This window comes from Rhinopithecus roxellana, chromosome 1 (assembly GCF_007565055.1).
Source record: "Rhinopithecus roxellana isolate Shanxi Qingling chromosome 1, ASM756505v1, whole genome shotgun sequence".
Lineage (NCBI taxonomy): Eukaryota > Metazoa > Chordata > Mammalia > Primates > Cercopithecidae > Rhinopithecus > Rhinopithecus roxellana.
Genome location: NC_044549.1, coordinates 55,217,391 through 55,232,657, shown reverse-complemented (window position 1 = coordinate 55,232,657; position 15,267 = coordinate 55,217,391). Strand labels below are relative to the sequence as shown.

The 15,267-nt window shown below is 41.2% G+C and overlaps 1 protein-coding gene across 7 annotated transcripts in view; it reads left to right on the top strand.

The window, feature by feature from the left end:
- Positions 1-15,267, top strand: part of DOCK3 (dedicator of cytokinesis 3) — a 666,839-nt gene that overhangs the window by 589,015 nt on the left and 62,557 nt on the right. For all 7 annotated transcript variants that reach the window (XM_030934847.1, XM_030934917.1, XM_030934886.1 and 4 more), the window contains 5 exons: positions 1,779-1,873; positions 3,534-3,609; positions 4,008-4,108; positions 4,375-4,433; positions 6,533-6,681. In XM_030934847.1, coding sequence (XP_030790707.1) covers positions 1,779-1,873; positions 3,534-3,609; positions 4,008-4,108; positions 4,375-4,433; positions 6,533-6,681 — 480 coding nt within the window. The remainder of the gene's footprint in view (positions 1-1,778; positions 1,874-3,533; positions 3,610-4,007; positions 4,109-4,374; positions 4,434-6,532; positions 6,682-15,267) is intronic.

The window sequence follows — 15,267 nt, the reverse complement described above, 5'->3', positions numbered from 1 at the left end:
TGATGTTTTGTTGAAAACTGGACATTTTAAATAATTTGGCAACTCTGGAAATCAGATCCCTTCCCCACATCCCCAGGGCTTGTTATTGTTGCTTTTTATTGCTTTATGTTGTTGATGATGCTTGTTTCTTTTTTTAGTAATATTATTGGACTCATTGCTTTTTGGGGTTTTTTTAGACAGGGTCTTGCTGTATTGCTCAGGCCATAGCGCACTGATGTGATCATAGCTCACTACAACCTTGCCTGGGCTCGAGAAATCCTCCTACCTCAACCTCCTGAGTAGCTTGGACTACAGACATGCACCACCACATGCAGCTATTTTTTTAATTTTTTGTGAAGACAGGGATCTTGCTATGTTTCCCAAACTGTTCTCAAACTCCTGGCCTCAAGTGATCCTCTTGCCTCAGCCTCCCAAAACACTGGGATTACAGGTGTGAGCCACCATTCTTGGACCCATTCTTTAATATCTGTATTTTTTAATTATATGCAGTCACTAAAGTCTCCATGCAGTTAGTTAATGATCAGCTAATAACTGAACAGAGATAGTCTTAAATGCCTTAAATCAATAACTCTCCACATTTTTAGGGGGGTTTTTATATGTATGTGTTGAGGCTCACTGTCATTGCTCCAGCACTTTTAAGTTCAGCCATAGTCTTCACTTCCTGCTTACCCAGAGCCTCAAGGTCAGCACAGGTGAGAGATTAGGCCTTCTCAGGCCTTCTCTAGGAATGTGCACAGCCCTGTATACATGTGTGGCCTTCTAAATTCCCAGGAATATGTCAGAGCTTTTCAAGGCCCCCTACAGATATTTCATTCCTCAGATTTTCCTTATATAATTTTTTTTTTTTTGTCGTTCTCTTGTTTGCCTCAAATGACATGGCTGCTTCATGCAGCTGGGATGTTAAATTATACTTTTTTTTGTTTTTTGTTTTGCTCCAACAAATGCCTTGGGTATCGTGTTTTCCTCACTTGAGTGAGCTCTGAGCCAGGTTAAATTAAGACAAGCCCTATGAATGGAATTTTTCCAAGAAGCTGCCAAACAGATCAAATAATAACAATTCTGGGGGTCGGAACTTTTTGTAGGAGTTCCAAAACCATTCTCTCCCTTCTAATGGCTGCTAGGCTGCTGGTTTTCATGACTTTCATGATTCTACAGCAGCTTGTTTTTAAGGCTACTGTGGAGGTAGGAGGGGATGGGAATAGTGCAAGTTAAAAATTCAACAAAACTCATTGTTATTATTCATCCATTGTCATTGAATAAACATTTCTTGGATTGTCACAAGCCTTTGGTTAACCAGTGTTAGCCACCCCATTGCTTTCATGGACAAGCAGATTTTCAGAGATCTTTACTCTGCCATTCCTAAAATGCCTCTCCCATCATTGTGTTCTTAATATCCAAAAAAGCATGTTCTTACAATCAAACGTTCAGGGGCCATGCCCCAGAAAATTAAGCCCATGGACTCAGTCAGACACCAGTTTGGCTAGACCTTAGTCTGTCCCATGCTTTGGGCTTTGGGGTGTAGAATGGGTATAAAGCTGCTTTGGGCACTGTGGGAATAGAGCTACCTCTGTTCTGCCCAGTTTGGGTCTGCTTCCATCTGGCCTGTGAGAGTACCCAGAACTCACTCTCATGTAGCCATCTAAGAAACAACTCACAGAGAGAACCATACTTAACTCACTAGTCCCACCCATTCTCATGATCTGGTGGCCAGGAGTGGCCTATTGAGGAGATGCATATTGTGGTGGTGGTATCTCACATCAGCTTTCCTCTGCTGTCAGGAATTTCTGCTGAAGATTTTTTGTGTGTTCCGGAACCTAATGAAGATGAGTGTCTTCCCTCGGGACTGGATGGTAATGAGACTGCTCACAAGCAAGTAAGTATGGAGGGGCTCTGTATCAGCATTACTGAGCTGTTCTCAGACTAAGAAGAGTATGTGTGTTTCAGAGAGGGAGCACATGAGCAAGACAAATGAAGGCCAGGACCATGGGAAAAGAGAGGAGAGAGCAAATGAGAAAAACGTTTTTGTGCTTGGCAGATGATGGTACAGTAAGGATAGAGAAGGAAGTTTTCAGGATGTGAAATATAATATCCTGAGAAGGGTTCTTCCTTGAGGGAGGCCTGCTTAGTGTCCCATTGGCCTCTGCTGCCCTGTAGGTTTAGGCATTGTCCCAAGCCGCCTTCTCGATGTAAATTCTGTTGTCTACCATAGTCAGTGCCAGTTACCCACCTGAGACCTGGCTGCAAGGCTCTAACCACTTCTGATTACTGACATAGAATTTATTCTCAAGATAACCCTAACCTGACTGCTTCATTTATATTTCTAGCCTGTGCTTCCTCCTGGCAAACCAGACAAATGATGCATGTGGTAAGGGGCTGGCTCATCTGGTCTCTCTCTATTCAGAAGAAGGCTACTTGGCCTACACACTCTAGCCCATTGCGTCCTCCCGCTGATCTGCCTTTTATATTGACATATAAAATATAATGAAAGTATTTGTTAGGTATATTAGCAAGATACTAGCATAGTCTTTCCACTTTATACCTTTTATAGCACACTGTAACTTTTTCCAAAATACAAATGTTTTATAAAGAATAGAAGGATGGTTACAAACAAAGTTGCACAGATACTTCCTCACATAGTGACTTTTCCATTTGAATCCTTCTTGTTTCTATCTCTTAGCTCCATTCAGAGCACTTCAGGCTCCCCAGCCTGTCCTGCAAGAGCAGTTTTTTCTTTCAAAGCTGTGACCCTTTAAATTTTTCACCCCCTCTAGTGGTGGACTAGTCTTTCTAATGCACTGTTTTTGTCATGTTCTTCTGCATCTAAGCAGAGGTGGCCACTGTTAGACATAAGTCTCTTTGTCAGGTAGCCAAGGCCCTATGTAATGAAAATGAAACCTACTGTCCCACTAGACTTCCTCTCCATTTCACTCTCTTGTTCCAGCAGGACAGCCTCGCATTGTCCCTTCTGTGTGCCCAGGCTAAGATTGAGAGTGATGACTCAAGCTAGACCAAAAGAGCTGAATTCAAATGACACATAGATGAAAATAATAGTATATGATTAAAGATTTATTACCTATATAAACCCCTGTTATCCAGTATAATAATAAAATTATTATTAAGTCCTACAAAGTGATCATAATATCTGTTGATTACCCAGAGGTCTCCAAAATACTAGAACTACTCTGAACTGAGAGAAACTTTAAAGAACCATCGAACTCCTACCACCTTTTATAGGTAGGGAAAATGAGACCCAGAGAGAAGTATGAAGGCCAGGTAATGGCAGAACTAGGTCTAGAACCCAGTGATGTCCTGTGCTGTCCTGCCAACTGTGGGGCATTTATCCAAGACTGGTTTTCTGTAGAGTTTTTTTCTATAGAGTTTGTACCATTTTCTCTTTCCTTTATAGTCACATCTTACATGGGAACAAGTTGTACCCAAGAAGCTTGCACACAGGCTATAGACAGCTGATGCCAAGCCATTAGATGCCATTGTTAGTCTTTTAATTCTGCCAATACCTTGTTTCCTTACTGCAGTATTATAGTCACTACTGTCCAGTACCTGTCCTCTGCACTGCACAAGAATTTCACAGAGACTGACTTTGACTTTAAGGTAGGCACTCCTGAAATCCATCAATATTATTGCAATAACCTTAGAAAGCCAAAACCAAGCTCACTTGTTTTTGCTTTATTAACAGATTCATAGTATCAAACAGCTTCTAAGCCTGATGATGATTAGAATATGACCTGGGGTACCCCTGTTGGAAGTGTTGGTAGCCAGACTTCCATGAGTATGCTTTCTAGTCCAGAATCAACACAGTTGGCTTCAGAAGGAGTCAAGAGGGGAAAAAAGAAGAACAAATTCCTGTTCGCAAAGATATTTAAAAGGGAAAAAAAATGAGGATCTTAAGATTGTAAAATGGGTTCTATGCTACATGTATGTATTTAGTAACTCTCCCTACAAGATTAAGTTCTTAGACTGTCACGTTTTCTCTTTCTCTGTCTCTCTAGGTGTGGAATTCTTATTTTAGCCTGGCAGTTCTATTCATAAATCAGCCAAGCCTTCAGCTAGAAATTATCACCTCAGTCAAAAGGAAGAAGATTCTAGATAAGTAAGATAAACGTCTTATATTCACCTCATTACCACTTGGCCAAATAGGGCTATGTTTCCATGACAGTTCCTTCAGAGGTTCACAAGGTTCTCAGCTGGGTGGTTTCCCAGGGGCCAGGTGTGGGAGTTCAGTCGAGAGCCCAATGGCTTAGCTCATTGGGAAGCATTAGAAACAAACAGTACTGAAGTACTGGCCTCATGGGTTTGCAGCCCTATCTTCCTGAACCTTCTCCCACTAACGGTTGGCTCATGTGTTACTATTCTTAGGTATGGGGACATGCGTGTAATGATGGCTTATGAACTGTTCAGCATGTGGCAGAATTTGGGTAGGTTTTTTATCCCTATTCTTCGCTTCTATATATTGCATAGCCAAATAGAAAGTAGCAAGACTAATAACGTCTCCCAGGCTTTATGAATGTTAATTCAGACCCAAGAGATCCTTACATATCTTTCACATAACACCTCAGATGGATGGTGTAGCACATGTGCATAAAGCCCTTGGCAAGGAGAGTTTGGCTGAGAAATAAGACCTCAGTAATACATGTGCAAAATCCCCTTTTTTAGGAACTAAAGTCAAAAGGAAGAAAAAGAAGAGGAGGGCTGTAGTAGTTTTTTTCCAATTTGAGAACCCATGCCTGTAAGATCCTCCATGCTCTTCACTTCCCAGTCTGGATGTTGCAGGCTCAAAAGTTTAGATCAGAGATACCCAATACATGATCAGAGGTGGCCATTGATTTTAATAAAGATTGAAACATTTCTTGGATCTCTGGTATTCATGCATCCAGATCAGATACTTGACACCAATTGCATGGAGTAACATATGAGAAGAGAACTGCAGCCTCTGAGTGAGATCAGCTTTGGCTTTCCTTCTTTGCACAGCTTCTGCTTTGAAAGCTTTGAAAATAGCCACTGCTTTGAATCTAAATTTGTCAGATCAGTGTTTTTGGTAGAATTTCTGGGTTGCCCTGGTGACTGAATGGGCCATCCTGTGATATTGTAGAGTTCTGAGTGGCCTGTCAAGATGCTAGATAACTATTATTATTTCAAGTAAAGTTTGCTTTCAGCTGAGCTCATGGCTCTGAAGCTATAGGAATGATAGTCATAAAATCTCCAGTCCTCTGTTAACCATCCCCACCACAAACCTAGAGGCAGCAAGCAAGATGTGAGGTATTTCTGCCAGTGGGAGGGCCTTCTATTCATGAGTGGGGATGCATTTCCCCAAGCATGACTTTCCAGCACTCTAGTTCCCTGTATCCAGCACAGTTTGGAAATGGATTTTAACCCAAAGTTGACTCTGAAATTCCCAGGAATGCAAGAGACTGGCTACTGTGCCACGTACCAAAATTGGAATATGATGAACCAGCTTCAGAGCTAAACATTTGCTTCTTAGACAGGTTTTCAAAATGGAAATTTTTTTAATGCCATATTTGCCTGATAAAACCTCTTCTGCCTCATTGCTTTTGGTGAAAATGACATTCTCTGGTCCCCAAGAAATGGTTTTACTTGGCTGTAGCATTCATTGCACAGACCCACAGTTTATCTCCTCCTTAGTCTCTGAAGGACTGAGAGCAGAGCTCTGAAAGATGGTTCACTCCGTTTTACCATTGCAAGGAAGAGAAAAATCCTATCCCAACATCCACAGGACTGTCTCTGGCTTCTGGTAACATACTCTAGATGGCAGGCCAATGAGAGGGAAACCCACATCACGCACTTACCATGGAAATGCTTCATTAAGGAAGTTGAGGGTTGAGCTGAGCCAAGCAGGTGTGATGGTACCATCAGAAATGCAATATGAACACAAAGGGAGTTCAGGGTGGGTAAAGAGAGAATCTCTAAGCCAGCCTTTTAGGGTAGGGCTGTACAGGAGGCTCCTGCTAGCTCAGGAGGAGGACTTCTTTGGCATAGATGAACATAGGCGGTGTAAAGGTCCATGGACTTATTAGACCTCTGGTGGCTAGACCAGGGACTGGATATCCTCATCACTTAAATGTCTCTGGGCTAGAGCTAGAAACTCCAAGGGGAGTGCATTGTATTTAAGCAGAAATATATAGGTTTTTCCTGTTAAATAAACACTGTGAATAGACCATCTGATACTCATAGGTTACTCAGAAACCTGTTCTGTCTAGAGTAGCAAACTCTGTTCCTTCATCTCAGAGAGATTTTCAGATAGTTTGTGGGACCTGTCAGGAAGTTCTTTGGAAAAGCAGTTTTGTGACTGTTGCACATTTGCTTTAACTGGGCTAGGCCAACTTTATCCATAAACTCTAAAAAGTTGAGGGGGAGTATCTCAGAAAACCATAGGGGAGAGCTTGCTTTGCTCTCAGAAGCTTCCAGTATAGATTATAGCATGTGTTGTGGCCCCATTTGGGAATCTTCCATGAAAGGAGCAAAGCAGGCGTAAACTAATTTGGGTTTTGTTTTTCAGGTGAACATAAGATCCACTTTATTCCGGGAATGATTGGTCCTTTTCTGGGTGTGACACTGGTCCCACAGCCAGAAGTACGGAATATCATGATTCCCATCTTTCATGACATGATGGACTGGGAGCAGAGAAAAAATGGCAACTTCAAACAGGTAAGAAACCTGGCACAGTGTTCAGGGTATTCTCTGGAATGGATCCCTTCTGCTTAGGCAGATGGCCTAGATGATCAAGCCATGATTCTAGTGGGAATGGGCTGTAGCTTGGCTAATTTGAATCCTGTTCAAGGATTTTCCCTTACTTGCTAGCCATAATTGATTTGTGGATTTTCTTCATGAAGTTAGAGGCCAGAAAATAATGAGGCCAGGAAAGAATGAACATCACTATAACTTTCTGATCAAGGAGAGAATGATTGAGACTGTAGCCTCCCAGTTTCATTCAGGATAGGGCCCTGGGAGTGTGTGATGTCATTCCTTTACAGAGGATTTTCACTGTATAGTCCAGGCATTTCTAGGGCTGTAGCCCAGACCAGTTGAGTTCTCATGGCTCAGGGTAGCCCAGCATTTTACAGACTACTGCACAGAGAGGTTGCTCCAGGAGATACAGGCCTCTTTGGTTTTCAACTGAGTGGCTTCAGGCTGTCCTCCTGTGTAGTTTTTTTGCCACCACTAAGGTGTAGGACATGGCCTCTGCCTTTATATCCGTAGTTCCAGGGCATAATACCAGGACCAATAGGGGCTATTGGTGAGGAAGCCAATTTTAGCTAATAAAATAAATAACTTGCTAACAACAAAAACTGTCCACTGTAAGCAGGCCTGCTTTGGGAGATAGAGATTTTCTCTCTTGGCAGATGATCTTCAAGCAGAAGCTCCCAGGACACCTCTAGGGGAGTTTTCTGTATTGGCTTGGGAATTGTACCAGTTCCCACTAAGCTCCTTCTGAGCTTGTGATTCTAGGATGAACCAGTGGTCTTTTTTTTTTTTTTTTTTTTTTTTTTTTTTTTGAGACGGAGTCTCGCTCTGTCGTCCTGGCTGGAGTGCAGTGACCGGATCTCAGCTCACTGCAAGCTCCGCCTCCTGGATTTACACCATTCTCCTGCCTCAGCCTCCCGAGTAGCTGGGACTACAGGCGCCTGCCACCTCGCCCGGCTAGTTTTTTGTATTTTTTAGTAGAGATGGGGTTTCACCGTGTTAGCCAGGATGGTCTTGATCTGACCTCGTGATCCGCCTGTCTCGGCCTCCCAAAGTGCTGGGATTACAGGCTTGAGCCACCGCGCCCGGCCGAACCAGTGGTCTTAGAATAGGTGACTGTAACAGTGAGAAGTAGACCAGGGAAGCAGTAATTTTTAAATATTTATTTATTTTTAAATTTACATAGAGTAAAATGTATTCTTTCTGATTTACATTCTATGTGTTTTGGCAAATGCATACTCGTGTAACCACCACTGCAATCAAGAGTTTTTGAATGCTTAAAAATTCAATCTTGCTGTCTATTTGTAGTCAAACCCTTCCCCTATACTTAGCAAATGCAACCATAGGTCTGTTCTTCATCACTATAGTTGTACCTTTTCTAGAATGTCATATAAATGGAATCAAACAAAGTGCAGCCTTTTGAGACTGGCCCCTTTCACTTAGCATAATGCTTTGAGAAATTCATCCATGTTACTGTATGTATCAGTACTTTTTCTGTGCTGAGAATTATTTAGTTCATTCATTCACCATTTGAAAGACATTTAGACTTTTTAATGATCGCCATTATAACTGGTGTGAGATGGCAAATCAAAACTACAATGAGATACCATCTCACACCAGTTAGAATGGCGATCATTAAAAAGTCAGGAAACAACAGGTGCTGGAGAGGATGTGGAGAAATAGGAACACTTTTACACTGTTGGTGGGACTGTAAACTAGTTCAACCATTATGGAAGACAGTGTGACGATTCCTCAAGGATCTAGAACTAGAAATACCATTTGACCCAACCATCCCATTATTGTTTATATACTCAAAGGATTTTAAATCATGCTGCTATAAAGACACATGCACACGTAGGTGTATGGCAGCACTACTCACAGTAGCAAAGACTTGGAACCAACCCAAATGTTCATCAATGATAGACTAGATTAAGAAAATGTGGCACATATGCACCATGGAATACTATGCAGCCATAAAAAAGGATGAGTTCATGTCCTTTGTAGGGACATGGATGAAGCTGGAAGCTATCATTCTGAGCAAACTATCACAAGGACAAAAAACCAAATGCCATATGTTCTCACTCACAGGTGGGAATTGAACAATGAGCACACTTGGACACAGGAAGGGGAACATCACACACTGGGGCCTGTTGTAGGGTTGGGGGAGGGGAGAGGGATAGCATTAGGAGATATACCTAATGTAAATGATGAGTTGATGGGTGCAGCACACCAACATGGCACATGTATACATATGTAACAAACCTGCACGTTGTGCACATGTATCCTAGAACTTAAAGTATAATAATAAAAGAAAGACATTTAGGTTGTTTCCTTTTTTGTCAATTATAAATAAAGCTACTAAAAACATTTCTTTACAGGTTTTTGTATGCATATAAGCTTTCATTTTTCTTGAGTGAATACTTAGGAATAGGATTGTTGGGCCTTGTGACAAGTGTATAATTAGCTTTCAAAGAGGTTCTCAAACTCTTTTCTAAAATAGCTATACTATTTTGAAGTCCCAGCAGCAGTATATAATCGATTGCTCCACATACTAACCAGTACTTACTATCATCTGTTCGTTTATTGTAGCCATTCTAATAGGTGTATAGTCGTATATCATTGTGGTTTTCATTTCTATTTCCCTAGTGACTAATGATGTTGAGCATCTTTTCATGTGCTTATTTACCATCCTTATATTTCTTTGGTGAAATGAGTTCAAAGCTTTTGTTCATTTTCATTTGAGTTGTTGCTTTCCTTATTGTTGAATTTTAGGGTTCTTTATATATTGTGTATGTAAGTCCTTTGTTGAGCATATGATTTACAGATATTTTCTGCAAATCTTTAGCTTATCTTTTCATTTACTAAACAATATCTTTCTTAGAACAAAAGTTTTTAATTTTTATGAAGTCCAATTTGTCAGTGTTTTTCTTTTATAGATCATGCTTTTGGGGTCATACCCCAAGAACTTTTTCTTAACATAGGGCCACAAAAATTTTTCTCCTATATTTTCTTCTAGAAGTTTTATAATTTTACATTTTAAATTTAGATCTATGATCTATTTTGAGTTGATTTCTGTATAAGGTATGAAGGATGGATCAGGTTCTTTTTTTTATTTTGCAACAAGATGTCCAATTATTCCAGCACCTTTTGTTGAAAAGAGTATCCTTTCTTCCGCTGTCTTTATGCTTTGGTCAAAAATCAATTGCCAAAAAAAAAAAGAAAAACAAATGGGTTTGGATAAGGAGAGGCTTAAAAAAACGAAAAAGAAAAAATCAACTGACTATCAAAGGATGCAAAGTTTCAAAGTTAGGAGGAATAAGCTTTAGTGAGCTATTGCACCACATGGTGACTATAGTTAATAATAATATATTGTACACAAATTAGCCAGGCTTGGTGCCACGTGCATATAGTCCCAGCTACTCAGGAGGCTGAGGCAGGAGAATCGCTTGTACCTGGGGAGGTGGAAGTTGCAGTGAACCAAGATCGCACCACTGCACTCCAACCTAGGTGACAGAGCGAGACTCCATCTCAAAATAATAATAATAATAATAATAATAATAATAATAATAATGTATATTTAAAAATTGCTAAAAGAGTAGACTTTAAATGTTCTTATTGCAAAAAAAATAATTAGGTGAGGTGACAGATATGTTAATTAGCTTAATTCAATCATTTCACAATGTATACATATATTAAAACATCATATTGTACTCCATAAATACATATAATTATTGTCACTTAAAACTACTTAAAAAAATCAATTGACCATATTTGTGTGAATCTCTTTCTAGACTCTAGTCTTTCCATAGATCCATGTTTATTGTTTCATCAATACCACACTACCTTATTATAGTAGCTTTATAGTTAGTCTTAAAACTAAGTGATGTGAATCTGTCTTCCAGCTTTGTTCTTTTTTTTTCAAGTATTGTGTTAGCTGTCTAATTCTTTTTCCTTTTTTAAATAAATTTTAGAATCAGCATGTCAATATCTATAACATTCCTGCTGAGATTTTGACTGGGATTGCAGTGATTCTGTGAATCAAAGTGGGGGCCGGGCACAGTGGCTCATGCCTGTAATCCCAGCACTTGGGGAAGCCAAGGCAGGTGGATCATTTGAAATCAGGAGTTTGAGAGCAGCCTGGCCAACACAGTGAAACCCCATCTCTACTAAAAACATAAAAATTAACCAGGCGTGGTGGCAGGTGCCTGTAATCCCAGCTACTTAGGAGGCTGAGGCAGGAGAATTGCTTGAACCCAGGAGAGGGAGGTTGCAGTGAGCTGAGGTCGCACCACTATACACCAGTCTGGGCAACAGAGCAAGACTCTGTCTCAAAAAAATAATAAATATATATATAAAATTGGGAAGAATTGATGTCTTAATAGTCATGAAAACAGTATATCTTTCCATTTATTTAGGTGTTCTTTTGCTTCCTTCATCAGTGTTTTATATAGAGATCTTACACATGTTATTAGATTTTTATGTATTTCCTGTTTTTTGGTGCTCTTCTAAATAATTCCATGCAACTGATTGATATTAATTCCTTGAGCAAATTTTAGACTCCCTATATTGCCAAGTATGCAGCATTTCAAAAAATTGTTCTACATGAACTTGAAAACAATGGGTATTCTGTGGGTGAGGGAGTAAAATTTATGTTTATCTAGTAGCTCAAGCTCCTTAATTATATTGTTTGAACTTCTGTAGCCTTACTGCTTTGCTACTTGATCCATTAGTTTTAAGAAAGTTCAATTAAAATGTTCCACTTTGTTTAAATAAATAAATGATTGCAATTTTTAAATTTTGTTTTATTTTTGTTTCTAGGATATAGAAATTCAATTGATTTTTATATATTAACATTATATCCTGTACCCTTGCTAAATTTACTTATTAGTTCTGGAAGCTTTTTTGCAGATTCCTTGGGATTTTCTATTTAGACAATCATGTCATCTGAGAAAAGAGAGTTTTATTTCTTCCCTTCTACTCTATATATCTCTTATTTTTCTTGCCATATCACATCAGCTAGGACCTCCAGGATGATGTTAAATAAGAGCAATGAGAAACATGCTTTGTTCTTAGGAGAAAGTATTCACCAGTGTTTTACCAGTGAATATGATACTATCCTTATGTGGTTCTCCTATTAAACAAATAAATAAATATGATACTAGCTCTAAATTTTTTATAGATTCTTTTTATCATGGGTAAATAGTATTTAAGATTAAATCAGTTTGGGAGTGTGTAACTCTAATGCCTCCAGGTCTCTGGGAAATAATAATTTCAAACAAAACAGGAACTGTTACTTTTCTGTATTGTCACAACTTGTGCCTTCTAAATGTGCAAAATGCACACCACCTGATAAAAAAAAAAATTTTACCAAGAAGTGGATGACATTGCAGAGCTGCACTGTGGGTCATCTAAGTCAGCTGAAAATGGTACTGGGTTGCATTCCACCATCACTAACACTGACAGCCTAAAACTACTTTTTCTAATTATAGAACAATATTTATTTAATGTAGAAAAATTTTAAATGCAATAGTGGGCTGGGCATGGTGGCTCGCACCTGTAATCCCAGCACTTTGGGAGGACAAGGCAGGTGGATCACAAAGTCAAGAGATCAAGACCATCCTGGCCAACATGGTGAAACCCCGTCTCTACTAAAAATACAAAAATTAGCCGGGCGTGGTGGCGTGTGCCTGTAGTCCCAGCTACTCGGGAGGCTGAGGCAGTATAATTGCTTGAACCCGGGAGGCGGAGATTGCAGTGAGCTGAGATTGCACCACTGCACTTCATCCTGGCGACAGAGCGAGACTCCATCTCAAAAAAATTAAAAAATGCAATAGCTATAATGCAGAATTTTAACACAATCCTACCATTGTTAGGAACTTGGAGAAGAGACAGTTTATGTCTTTTTTAGATTTTTTCTACGTAGGCTTTTTTAAACTTAAAAAATGAAATTGTTAGAGGGCTGGCCAGATGGCCGAATAGGAACAGCTCCGGTCTACAGCTCCCAACGAGATCAACACAGAAGGCGAGTGATTCCTACATTTCCAGCTGAGGTACCCAGCTCATCTCATTGGGACTGGTTGAACAGTGGGTGCAGCCCACAGAGGGTGAGCCAAAACAGGGTGGGGTGTCACCTCTCCCGGGAAGTACAAGGGGTCGGGGAATTCCCTTCCCTAGCCAAGGGAAGCCATGAGGGACTGTGAACGGTGCAATCCAGCCTAGATACTGCACTTTCCCCATGGTCTTTGCAACCCGCACACCAGGAGATTCCCTCCAGTGCCTACACCATCAGGGCCCTGGGTTTCAAGCACAAAACTGGGCGGCCCTTTGGGCAGACACCGAGCTAGTTGCAGTTTGTTTTGTTTTTGTTTTTGTTTTTTTTTCATACCCCAGGGGTGCCTGGAACACCAGTGAGACAGAGCTCTTCACTCCCCTGGAAAGGGGGCTGAAGCCAGGGAGCCAAGGGGTCTGCCTCAGTGCATCCCACCACCACGGAGCCCAGCAAGCTAAAATCCACTGGCTTGAAATTCTCACTGCCAGCACAGCAGTCTGAGGTCGACCTGGGACGCTCAAGCTTGGTTGGGAGAGGTGCTTCTGCCATTGCTGAGGCTTGAGTAGGTGGTTTTACCCTCACAGTGGAAACAAAGCCGCCAGGAAGTTTGAAGTGGGTGCAGCCCACCACAGATCAGCAAGGCCGCTGCGACCAGAATGCCTCTCTAGATGCCTCTTCTCTGGGCAGGGCATCTCTGAAAAAAAGGCAGCAGCCCCAGTCAGGGGCTTATAGATAAAACCCCCATCTCCCTGGGACAGAGCACCTGGGGAAAGGGGCAGCTGTGGGCGCAGCTTCAGCAGACTTAAACGTCCCTGCCTGATGGCTCTGAAGAGAGCAGCGAATCTCCCAGCATAGCGTTCGAGCTCTGCTAAGGGTCAGACTGCCTCCTCAAATGGGTCCCTGACCCTGACCCCCATATCTCCTGACTGAGAGACACCTCCCATTAGGGACCAAAAGATACCTCATACAAGAGGGCTCTGGCTGGCATCTGGCAGGTGCCCCTCTGGGACAAAACTTCCAGGGGAATGAACAGGTAGCAATCTGCTGTTCTGCAGCCTCTGCTGGTGATACCCAGGCAAACAAGGTCTGGAGTGGACGTCCAGCAAACTCCATCTGACCTGCAGCAGAGGGGCCTGACAGAAGAAAAACTAACAAACAGAAAGGAATAGCATCAACATCAACAAAAAGGACGTCCATTCAGAGACCCCATCAGAAGATCACGAATATCAAAGACCATAACGGTAGATAAATCCATGAAGATGGGGAGAAAATACTGCAAAGACAATGAAAATTCCAAAAACCAGAATGTCTCTTCTCCTCCAAAGGATCACAACTCTTAGCCAGCAGGGGAACAAACCTGGATGGAGAATGAATTTGGGGAATAGACAGAGGTAGGCTTCAGAAGGTGGGTAATAACAAACTCCTCCAAGCTAAAGGAGCATGTTCAAACCCAATGCAAGGAAGCTAAGAGCCTTGAATAAAGGTTAGACGAATTGCTAACTGGAATAACCAGTTTAGAGAAGAACATAAATGACCTGATGGAGCTGAAAAACACAGCACAAGAACTTTATGAAGCATGCACAAGTATCAATAGCCAAATTGATCAAGCAGAAGAAAGGATATCAGAGATTGAAGATCAACTTAATAAAATAAAGCAAGAAGACAAGATTAGAGAAAAAAGAATGAAAAGGAATGAACAAAGCCTCCAAGAAATATGGGACTTTGTGAAAAGACCAAATCTGTGTTTGATTGGTGTACCTGAAAGTGACGAGGAGAATGGAACCAAGTTGGAAAACACTCTTTAGGATATTATCCAGCAGAACTTCCCCAACCTAGCAAGACAGTCCAACATTCAAATTCAGGAAATCCAGAGAATGCCACAAATATACTCCTTGAGAAGAGCAACCCCAAAACACATAATCATCAGATTCACCAAGGTTGAAATGAAGGGAAAAATGTTAAGGACAGCCAGAGAGAAAGGTCAGGTTACCCACAAAGGAAAGCCCATTAGACCAACAGCTGATCTCTCTGCAGAAACCCTACAAGCCAGAAGAGAGTGGGGGCCAATATTCAATTTTTTTTTTTTTTTTTTTTTTGAGACTGAGTCTCACTTGGTCACCCAGGCTGGAGTACAGTGGTGCGATCTCGGCTCACTACAAATTCCACCTCCTGGGTTCATGCCATTCTCCTGCCTCTGCCTCCCGAGTAGCTGGGACTACAGGTGCCCGCCACTACACCCAGCTAATTTTTTTGTATTTTTAGTGGAGACGGTGTTTCACCGTGTTAGCCAGGATGGTCTCAATCTCCTGACCTCATGATCTGCCCACCTCAGCCGCCCAAAGTGCTGGGATTACAGGCGTGAGCCGTCACGCCCAGCCAACATTCTTAAAGAAAAGAATTTTCAAGAATTTCATATCCAGCCAAACTAAGCTTCATAAGCAAAGGAGAAATAAAATCCTTTATAGACAAGCACATGTGGAGAGATTTTGTCACCACCAGGC